This window comes from Heterocephalus glaber, unplaced genomic scaffold, assembly GCF_053883595.1.
Source record: "Heterocephalus glaber isolate CG9 unplaced genomic scaffold, H.glaber_assembly_v1.0 deba00001429, whole genome shotgun sequence".
Taxonomy (NCBI): domain Eukaryota; kingdom Metazoa; phylum Chordata; class Mammalia; order Rodentia; family Bathyergidae; genus Heterocephalus; species Heterocephalus glaber.
The window spans coordinates 33,234,236-33,245,833 of record NW_028258294.1 but is presented as its reverse complement, the minus strand read 5'-3'; the positions used below and the strand labels follow the sequence as shown (position 1 = coordinate 33,245,833).

At 43.9% G+C, this 11,598-nt stretch overlaps 1 protein-coding gene across 2 annotated transcripts in view; it reads left to right on the top strand.

Moving 5' to 3' along the window:
• Positions 1-4,281: 4,281 nt before the first annotated feature.
• Bace1 (beta-secretase 1) overlaps positions 4,282-11,598 on the top strand; it is a 27,052-nt gene continuing 19,735 nt past the window's right edge. Inside the window, exon 1 of one of the 2 annotated variants that reach the window (XM_004856670.4) lies at positions 4,282-5,035. In XM_004856670.4, the coding sequence (XP_004856727.1) occupies positions 4,784-5,035 (252 nt within the window). In that variant the 5' untranslated portion in view covers positions 4,282-4,783. The remainder of the gene's footprint in view (positions 5,036-11,598) is intronic. The other variant, XM_004856667.4, reaches the window with a different exon arrangement.

The window sequence follows — 11,598 nt, the reverse complement described above, 5'->3', positions numbered from 1 at the left end:
CTTTATTCTCACTACTGATGAAAACGTGTGGTTCTTCCTTCTCCACACACCTTAAAACTCTTACTGAGGAGCCAAAGAGACCAGAGTAGGAAAAGACTCTAAGGCTCACCAATTCATCCACCGCAGACTACACAGAACAGGGGTTAGAAATGCTATTTGTAGTTCCTAAATCAAAGAACTTGCAATCAATCTAATTGTCATCAAAATGCTTAACTTTTTTCCCTTAACATGGATTCCCAGCTGATAGGAAGAGCTAATAGAATAAGAGATACTGTGGGATTGATGGGATTATCATCACACAGATAAATAATTTGCACTGTGTTAGGCTTTTCCATAGGTTTGTACTCAGAAATGCAAACCCATTTATCAAATGTTCTCAGGTAAACATAATTAAGAGTCAGTCTTTCGGAGAGAGGTTAACAATAATGACACACATCAACTGACATACTAGTACTGTAGTACATGCAATCAGTGAGGACAATTTCACTAACTGTAGTTTGTCTTCTAGAGTTACAGATAAACATTTAGAGGTAATTTTTTTAAGGATGAAGGAGTCAAATTTTCCTCTAATTCTAGGTCAGAAATTCCATTGCTAGAATTTTTCTTTTTTCATACTGTTTATTTGTAATATGCAGAAAACCACCCACATTAAAAAAAAAAAAAAAAGGAAAACTTACTAACTTACTAATACTACCACTTTTTAAAAAGTATATAAAGTTGGGCTGGGGATTTTGCTCAGTGGTGCCACTGCCTGGCTTGCAAGTGCAAGGTCCCGAGTTCAATCCCGGGTACCAAAAAAAGAAAAAAATATATAAAGTTGTGAAATGTTTCTTCTACACTTTCAAATCATCTTATTTAAAAATTACCAAAAAAAAATTACAAATCATTCTTTCAGCTCCCTTCTCTGATTTATTTTTCCCTACAGTAAATTCACATCTGAAATACTGTTTGTTTGTCTGTTTGTTGTCTGTCTCTCTGAATTAGAATGCAAGCTCCATGTGGTCAAAGATTTTGTCTGTTTTATTTATTGATGTATCCTCAGTGCCTCAAATAGTGCTTAGCATGAAGAGGCCCTCAATAAACATTCACTAAATGGATGAATTCAGCAAAGAAAGAAAGAAATGAGTCCCTCCATTGCAGAGAAAACCATTGTTGGCATGTTGGTTTCTATCTTCTGGATTTTTTTATATTTATGTAGGTAAAAATTTGTATATATACACATAAAAGCACAAATACATACTTTAAAATTTCTACAGAAATGAGATCATAATGTACTTTCTTTAACATGTTCTAATCTTCATTTCATAAGAAACCATGCCATTGTTTTTGTTTTTGTTTTATGGTACCAGGGATCAAACTCAGGACCTTGCGCTTACGAGGCAGGAGCCGTGCCACTGAGCTAAATCCCTGGCCCTATGCTATTGTTTTTAATGGTTATTTAGGATGTCACTGAATAAATGTCAAAGTCTCAGTCTCCTATTTGTGATCATTTACCCGGTTTCTTAGTTTTTTGTTTGTTTTTGAGACAAGCTGTTGCTATGTAGTATAGGCTGGCCTTGAACTAGACATGTAGCCAGGCTGGCTTGGAATTCACAATCTTCCTGCTTCAGCCTTCCAAGTGCTAGATTACAGACAGGAGCCACCATGCCCAGCTATTTCCAAAATTTAAATATTTTACATACTTCTGAAATTTTGTTTTTTTGCAAAATAGGGCCCTAGATGACAATGCTTAAAGAGTTTGCATTTTTATATTTTAATAGGCATTCCCAAATTACTCTCCAAAAGATAGAATAATTTACAATCCAATCAATACCTTCACCAGCACCAACATATTACCAATCTAAGAGGGAGGAAGGAAAGAAGGAAGGGAGAGAAAGGAAAGAAAATGGTACTTAAAATACTGTTTTACTTTATATCCTTCCACTATTAATAAAGTTGACCTTTTTCATATGTTTATTGGTCATTTGAGTTTCTTCTATGAATTACCTGGTCACATTCTTTGTTCACTTTTCTATCACCTTGTTTGAGGGTTTTTAAGGATTTGTGGAAGCTCTTTGGGTATTGAATGCCATCTGTATTTATACATGACTCCTATATATACATGGATCTATTGATTTTTATTTTTTCCAGTTCCTCTCCTCTCTCCTTCTCTTCTCTTTTCTTCTCTCCTCTCTTCTCTCCCCTCCCCTCCCCTCCCCTCTTCTCTCTCTCTCTCTCTCTCTCTCTCTCTCTCTCTCTCTCTCTCTCTCTCTCTCCCTCTCTCCTCCATCTCTCTTTTTATCCCTCTCTCTGTGCTAGAGATCAAACTCAGGGCCTTGTACATACTGAGCACTGACTCTACCCTTGAGCCACACCCTCAACACTTTGTTATCTTATTCAAGATATTTCCCTTCTGCCTCCTGCCTTACAAGCACAAGGTCTAGAGTTCGATCCCTGGTACCAAAAAAATAAAAATAAAAAAAATAAGAATGGGTAAGAAATTTCCCCTTAGTTGTTTGCTTGTTTTGTTTTGCTTTGTTGGTAGTACTAGAGATTGAACCAAAGAGGACTCTTACCACTGAGCTATATCCTCAATCCTTTCTATTTTTTTATTTTGAGACAGTCTCACTAAGTTGCCTAGACTGGCCTTGAATTTGCAGTCCTGCTTCCTCAGCCTCTTGAGTAGTTAGGATTACAGGCATGCATCACCATGCCTTCCTTACTCCCCTTAATTTTTTATCAGAATGATTACTAAATTTTATCAAGAACTTTCCATCCTGGATAAATAATATGATGATATAATCATGCAGCTTTTCTCTATAAAGCAATTAGAGCTCTACAGCTTTTTGTTTCAAGCTCTTACCAATTAATACACTGATACTTCTTGTAATGATTACACTTCAAAGCTCTCAGCAGCCATTTATCCTCAATTTAACAGTGCAGAAATCAGAGGTCCTGAGGATTTGCTGCAAGAAACCATCAAAGGCACAAACAGATTCAGACAGAGAAGGTCCTGGCTGGCTCTTAACTCCCACAGGTAGCCAACTCTGGTGAAAACAGAGACTTCACATGTCCCTGTTAGACCTGCATGTGTCGTTTGCTGTCCAGAGTACCCTTCCATCCCTTTAATCTTGCTCCCTATTATGGCTTGTATCCAGATGTTCCCCCTAAAGCCTCATTTGGTCATTGGTGGGGCTTTTCAGAGGTGCTGGATCTAGAGTGTGTGACGCTGGCATTGATTCATGGTGCAATGCCAGGATCAAGGGCACTAGGATTAAGAGCGTGATTGCTGGGCCAGGGATTTAGCTCAGTGGTTCCACCGCCTGCCTCACAAACAAAGGTTCCAAGTTCAATCCCCGGTACCAAAAAAAAAAACAAAGAGTGTGATTGCTACCCACTCTAAGTAGTCTGGATAAGACATAAGGGATAGAAAAGTTGTGATCATCCTTTGTTGCTTTGTTACCTTCTGCCCGCCATGAACTATATTCTCCTCTGTGATGTCTGCCTGCCATTGCCACCCTGCCTTGGAGCCAGCTGATTATGGACTGAAACCTCTACAAACTGTGAGCTAAATAAACCTTTCCTCCTTTAACTTTGGGTGTTGGGTATTTTGTCTCAGCAATGAGAAAAGTAAGACACTCCCCCAGTTTCTGCCCCTGGAAATATTACCCACTTTAAGGCTCAAATTAAAACGCACCATTGAAGGCCGGGGATTTAGCGCAGTGCTTTTGCCACCTACTGCGCAAGCGCAAGGACCCGAGTTCTATCTTCGGTACCAAAAAGCAAAACAAAAAGCACCACTGAGGGCCGGGGATTTAGCTCAGTGGTTTCGCCTCCTGCTGCGCAAGCGCAAGGGCCCAAGTTCGATCCCCGGTACCAAACCAAAAAAAAAAAAAAAGCACCATTGGGTCTTCCCAGATCCCCGAAATGTCCCCCAAATCCTTAATGCCACATCATTTGTGTGCCACCCCACTGTGTCAAGAATCATCTAATTCTCCTGTATGGACTCATTGATGGTGTGTGTCCATTTTACTCCTCTCTGTGGCCCCAGTGCCTGGCAGAGTGGCTGGCATGCAGCGAGTATGCCCATCAACGCTGAAAGGACTGACAGGTGAGAGGTGAGCAGTCACTCCTCATCTTACCCAAGGGCTCTTCCCGCCCAGCCTGGGCTGGGGAATTCTTTCACCCGCCAGGATCCTGCAGGGTGGACTCCGCCACGGTAGAGGGCATCCCAGACCCCTCTCCAGCTCCGGAAGCAGGGCGGCCTGCCATGGGAAAACTACACTTCCCAGTGATCCCAGGGCAAAGCGAAAACCCTTTGGCTTTGACAGCCACCGCCACAAGTCTTTCCGCCTCCCTTGCTTGTCTGGGAGCTGTGAGTTGGGAGCTGGGAGCTGGATTATGGTGGCCTGAGCAGCCAACACAGCCGCAGGAACCTAGAGCCCCGGCTCCTTCCCACTTCCTCAGCCCCGCCAGGAGAACCGGACTGCAGCGGGCGCCACCCTGCCATGCCCGCCCCTCCCAGCCTCTAGAGGGGCCCGAGCCCGCAGTTGAGGCTGCCTGCCGACGTCCAGATGTAGCTGGGTCCCGGATCACAGCCACTGCTCTCCTCTCGTTCTCTGCGGATTTCTCTTGCCCTCTCTGCACCGCCTGGACCCGGGGGCTGGCTAAGGGGCCTGCAGGCTCTGGACTCCTGATGCCGCCAAGCCCCCTCTCCTGAGAGAAGCCACCACCACCCATACTTAGGGACAAGGCAACAGGGACGGACGTGGGCCCGAGCGAGCCCAGAAGGCCCGGGCCCACCATGGCCCCAGCTCTGCCCTGGCTCCTGCTGTGGGTGGGCTCGGGAGTGCTGCCTGCCCACGGCACCCAGCACAGCATCCGACTGCCCCTGCGCAGCGGCCTGGCAGGGGCGCCCCTGGGGCTGAGGTTGCCGCGGGAGACTGACGAGGAGCTCGGCAGGAGGGGCAGCTTCGTGGAGATGGTGGACAACCTGAGGGGCAAGTCGGGCCAGGGCTACTACGTGGAGATGACCGTGGGAAGCCCGCCACAGACGGTAAGGTGGTCAGGCGGGCTCTGGCCCCCTTCCTGCACTGCAGTGGGGAAGCAGGGTGGGAATGCAGCAGGCTGCCCACTACTAAGATGGGCAGGTCGGGGCAGCAGGAGGGACCCCCACCCAAACTATTCCTCTGGGGTCAAATTGCCGAAGTCATCACCAAAACTCCCCTTTCCCATCTCCTTTCCCCTGGCTAGCTTCCCAGTCCCAGTCCCATTGGCAGATCGCCTCCCTTCACTCCCACCCTGCCGCGTGCTCTTCAGTAAGGATTCGGAGCCAGAGAAGCACCTCAGTCTGGGCGCCTGACCTGGGGGAAGGACAGTTCATAGGGGTACCATAACAGGTGTCAGCCTCCTCTGGTGCTGGCCAAACTTGAGTCTCCCAAATCCTGTCACCCTAGCTGCTGACCACTCAATTCTCCCCTTCTCCAGCGTTTCAGGGACGCTGAGGTCCCCAGCTTCATTTCCTGAGGACCAGGAGTCCTGGCAACAGCTGGATCAGACCCTGCTTCCCACAATCTAGGCTGCCTTTAAGCACAGCGAAGTAACAGCCCTCCTGACCTCCATGCAGCTCAGGAGGGGTCCTCCTCCACCTCATCCCTCCCTTCCTCATCCTGATCACTCACTTCCTCTCGCCCCTCCCCGACCCCATGCCTCTAAGCTTGGGTCAGAAGGGAACTGAGTTGAGCCCAGGAAAAGGACAAACTATGGGAAAGGAGCCAGAGCCCCTTCTAACAGTGGGTTTCCATCCATGGTAGAAGGGCAAGGCACTGATGGAGAAAACACTCCCCACTGTTCCCATCCTTCTTGACAATCACCAAGGTACCTCAAAAGTGGCTGGTGCAGGTTGTGCCCTCCACACCCTGCACGTGGCTGTGGGAGTGTGGGCTTGAGCAGCCCTGTGCGTGGGGTCCTTGGCTGACCTCTGTGTACATCTGCCTGCTCTGTGGGTGAGTCTGGGTGTGGACATGGTACAATTCTGCATGTGCTGGTGTGTCACCTTGAATCTGATCCCTCACATCTCTGTGAGCTGCCCCCAGATCTGTGTTCATGTCCCTGACCAGAAAGCCTGTCCATGGAGAGTGTGTAAAGGTGGGAGTGTGGTGGGGTGAGGGAGGGGACAGTCACGCTTCCATGAACCACAAACCCTCACCTTCCAGTTACCTGACAGGAACCAGCCATGCCACCAAGGCCTGCTTCCCAGAATCCAAGGTCCTGCCCACCCCCTTCCTGTGCGCTATAATTTCCCCAGATGTAGTCTCCAATCTGTGTGCAGGGGCCAGACCCTGGAAGCCTGAGCAAACAAAATGCTAGGTATTGGCAGGGAGCTGGAGGCATGTGGAATCCCAAGACTTACTCTCTCATTTCTGGTGGTGATGTGCTGTGCAAACTGTGCACACATGCTGTGACATGTCACAGGACAGAGCTGAGCTGCAGAACCCACAAGGGCTTTTGAGTCAGACAGATCACCAGAGGCTCTATCTACTGCCCCCAGCTTTCTGGTTTTCCAGCTGTGTGGCTTTGGGAAAATTATATAACCTCTCTGAGGCTTTTACCTTACTTTTAAAGTGAATAAAATGAATAAAATGAGATCTGTTTTGCAAGATAATTGTGAGGATTAAATGAGACTGTGGAGGGGGAAGCATCTGGAACAATGCACTGGCCACTGAGTTGACCTGCAGTAAATATTACCTCACTTTCTCCTTAGCTGGTAAGCCCTCTGCCTCTTCTGTGCTATCCCATGGGGCAGAAAAACTTGGGTGTCTGGGTTTCTGTGTTGTGCACGTGTGAAATTAAGGGCCTAGCTGCTGTACTGCTATAATCCCGAGATACTGTACGCATCCCCCAGCCCAGCATTTGGCAGAGAGTAACTGCTCACTGTCTGTCAGTTCCATCCTCCTACTGGAAGCCAGAGAAGGGACTGGAAGTTGCCAGGCAGCCCTCGTAAAGCTGCTGTGTGGATTGTACCATGGCTCCTGAACTGGGCCTATGCCAGCCAGTCTGTGCTGTGCGACTTTGATCCTCTCCCCAGTGGTCTTCGAGAAGGCAATCCAGAACTGTGAACACGTAAAGTGAAATCTGGGGAGCACTTTCTATGTTTGTGGGCTGATCCACAAAGAGACAGAAGACATGTTTTCTGCCCATAAAGACCTAAGAGTAGAAGCGAAGGATAAGTACTCATCCAAGGTCATCAGTAGCAGTGATAGGCAAAGTGATGGTCTGCAGATCCTTCTCATCAGAACCTGTAAAACGTGTAAATACTCTGCTCCCACCCTAGACTCAAGGAGTCAGAATCTTTAGGGGTGGGAGTGAAGCTCAGCTGGTCCCAGCACCCAGAAGGAAGCTCCCCGCCTCCATCCCAGGATCCTAGGGCAGAGAAGCTGAGCCAGTCCCAGCACCTGGAAGGAAGCTCCCTCACCGCCATCCCAAGCTCCTAGGGCAAAGCTGAGCTGGTCCCAGCACCCAGAAGGAAGCTCCTAGGGCAGAGAAGGTGAGCCACGTGGGTGCCAGAAGCACCCCTCCCCTCCCCGTGAAAATGAGAAGACACAAAAACAGACTTCTGGATCATCTACAGCAACCCCAAAGGGAAACGAGATGGAACAATCTGATATTCAACCACCTGGACTCTCTGAACTGGCAACAAAAGAGGATCTGGGAAAAATGAAATCAGAAATAATTACTCAGATAACAGCCAAGATTTTGCTCATGGTACAAGACATGATTAATAAATCTAGAGAGGACACAGATAAAAAAAATAGAGGATCTGAGGTATATGATGGAATCCCAACATAGGAAACAAATGGAATCCATAAAACAGATACAAACAGATTTCCAAGAGATTAAAAACTCCTTCGAAAGTCTGTGCAGCAGAATGAACCAATGTGAGGATAGAATTTCAGATATAGAAGATAAGATTGCAATTAGTGAGGAGGAAAAGAAAAATTGCTTTAAAATTGTAAGGGAACATGAGAAATCAATCCAGCAGCTGCTAGACGATGCAAAGAAGAATAACATAAGACTGATTGGAGTCAATGAAGAAAGAGGAGAGAGTGCAGATGACATAAAAAACTGTTCACAGAAGTGATGGCAGAAAACTTCCCAAGGAGGGGAAAAGAACTTGACATACAGATAAGTGAGGCATATAGGACTCCAGCTAGCCCTAATCAAAAAAAAAAATCTACACATAGGGATATAATAGTTAGGATTCCAGAAATCCAACAGAAGAATAAAATTCTACAAGCAGTGAGAGAAAAAGAACCAAATCACATACAAGGGAAAGCCCATCAGAATGACAGCAGACTTCTCAATGCAAACCCTCAAGGCAAGAAGAACTTGGAGTGATGTATTTCAAGCCCTAAAGGAAAACAGCCTCCAACCCAGATTGATGTACCCTGCAAAACTATCTTTCAAAATTGATGGAGAAATAAGATACTTTCATGAGAAAGAGCACCTCAGGAACTTCATGAATACCAAACCGGCGCTCCAAAAAATTTTAGACAATACCCTAGGAAAAGACAATGAGGATCACAACCCCAGGAAACCCAGCAGAAGGAATCCACTGGGCGTGACAAATTAAATGCAAAGGGGGAGAATCCAACAAAAAGAAAAGGTTATGACAAGGCTTTTAAAACTTTTGACTTCATCTCCCTAATGAGTGTATAATTCAATCTTATTATTTTACTGATTAGTATTTTTCTGATTCCAGAGTTGCACACCATTCCTTGTGCTATACTGGCTATTTATCATCTTCTTATGTCTACATTTTAATTGGGTTGTCTATTAATGAGCTCTAAGAATTCTTTATATATTCTGCTTATAGGTTATATGCATTGTAAATATGGTCTGTTTAGGACTACTTTTCATTTTAATGATGTCGTTTAAAGTTCTAAATTTTGGTGGAATCTCATTTATCAATTTTTTTCTTTTATATATCATGTTTTTTGTATCCTAGGTAGTTCTTGCCTACCCTGAATTCATAAATATTTTCCCTTATAATTTCTTCTTAAAGTTTTATATTTTTAGGCTTTCTTATTTAGGTTCATAGATTCCTTCAAGTTATTTTCATGTATGGAAAAAAAGGGTTGAGGTTAATTTTTTATATATGGATACCAGGTGTTCTAGTGCCATTTGCTGAAGACACTATCTCTTCCTTGGCTCTTGAATCGAGTTTATATTCTATAAAATGCTAATGTTAAATAATCTTTCAAAACTCAGTGGACCATATATGTGTGGTTCTATTTCTAAATTCTCTGTTTTATTCCAATGATCTCTATGTCTTTCCTTACACCAACACTGCCTTGATTACTGTAGCTTTAGAAGAAGTCTTAAAATTGGGTGCTAAACATCATCCAACACTGTTTTTGTTTTTATTTTTGGCTTTTCTGGGTCCTTTGTCCTCCTACATAACTTTGAAATTTCAATATCCAGTTCTTCATTTATAGCAAGTATACACAGACCTGAATTTTTATATATACCTTGTGTTTTCTAATCCTGCTAAATTCAAGTATAAGTTCTAGGGGCTCCTAGAGATTTCTTAGTATTTTCTCTGTAGATGATCATTTCATCTACATATAAAGATTTTGCTTCTGCCGTGCCAATCCTATCCTAGTTGTGTCATTTTATTGCCAGACTATTTTGGTGGGGACTAGGTTTCAAAGTTTAATGGACAGATAAAGAGTAATCATATCTGCCTTTGTTCCCCACCTTAAGGAGAAAGCATTGTATCTTCTCCATTCATACAAGGTGTTCTCACTGGAAGTATGGAGTACATGTCTTTTTTTTGTGTGTGTGGTACCGGAGATCAAACTCAGGTCCTTGCGCTTGCAAGGCAGGTGACGCTTGCGAGGCAGGTGACGGAACCACTGGGCTAAATCCCCAGCCCATGGAGTATATGTCTTTAATTTGTTGAGAAGGTTCTGTTCTACTTCTAGTCTCCTGATAGCTTTTACCATGAACAGCTGTTGAATTTAGTCCAATACTTTTTCTCCAACTAGTGACAGGATCATATGGCTTTTTCCTTTCCTCTGTTAAAATGATGACTTCTGGGGGTGGATCTTCCAATGCTGAACCAACGCTGCCATCCCTATAACAAAACCACTTTCTACATCCTGCCAGATCTGACTTCTAATAGTTTGTTTTGTTAAACAAATTTCTATCTATGTTCATACTTTTTTCTTCTATTATCTTTATCCAATTTTAGGATTACCACAATGTTGAGTTCCTAAAATGAGGGGAGAAGTGTTCCTTCTTTTTTCTGCTTTAATTGTTTGATATAATTTATCAGTTAAAATGTTTATGAGCCTGCTATTGTCATACAGGTAGGTTTTCAAGCTAGGAATATACTTTCTTTAATAGGTGCTATTCAAATTTTATATTTCCTCCAGAGTTAGTTTCATTAATTTGTCTTCTAAGTTACTTCTTAGAAGTTGTCAAATTTATTTCAAAAGAGATTTTTGTAATATGCTTTCTATATCCTTTTAAATTCTGTAAAAGCTGTGGTAATGTCTCCTAGATCTTAATATTGTAATTTTAAAAATGTATAACTGATATTGTGTAACAGGAAGAAAAGGTCTAAAAGAGCAGGGGAATTGGGAGGGGTAGGGGAAGGGAATAAAGGGAAAGGAAAAAATATGAGAAGAGGAAAAAAATGGAAACAAGGTCTTTGCCAATAGGCAAGGGTGGAGAGGGTGAAGGGAGGGCAAGGGAAGGGGAAAAAAATAAGAACCAAGAGACTCATGTAATGGTACAAGATCCCAATGACGAATGTAACTGTATTTTGTACCTAAAATGTACCAATAAAGTTAATGGGGAAAAAAAAACTCTTTAGGGGTGGGACCCAGCCATTTGTATCTCAAGCTTGAGAAGCACTGATCTGTGGGAGTACAAAGAATGAGGTTTAAGTGTTGAGGGCCATGAATTAATCAGGTAGGCTACTTGGAGGAGGTATTCCCTGAACATGTTCTTGAAGGATGCATAGGAGTGAAAGGCCATTCTCTGTGAGGAAATGGCACCTATCCCAGTGCACTGTAATTGTACCTTATTTGTCTGTCCATGCCTGCTCCTTCCCATCCTACTTGCTTAGCCTAGGAGAGGGAATGAGAGAATGAGTTATATGTCTTTAGGCTTATGCATGTTTATTCAGGACACAAGAGAAAGCTCAGAGCAGTTATTATTACAGGTTTGTGCTGAGACCAGATAAATTTGGGTAAATATGATAAAATCAAATTACTGAAAGCTTTAAATGTGAAGCTGTAAGGTTTTAGATTTTGGTCTTCAGCTATTAGGGGAAAACTGAGTTCATTTGTGCAGAGGAATGACACAGAAAAAGCAATCTTTTAGGAAGAAACATCTAAATTTTAGAAAGGGACCGATATAGAAGCGGCAGGAGGCTCTGCCACAATTGCCCAGGTGCTAGATGGTGTGACAAGGACAGCGTAAGACTATAAGACGTTAAAGGTAACAAAAGACCAGAATGCCAGCAACACTGTCAGGCACATGGGCAGGACTTGTGACATTGGTGTAGGGTATGGAGAAGGTACCGAGGTGATTTTGAGATTCCAATCT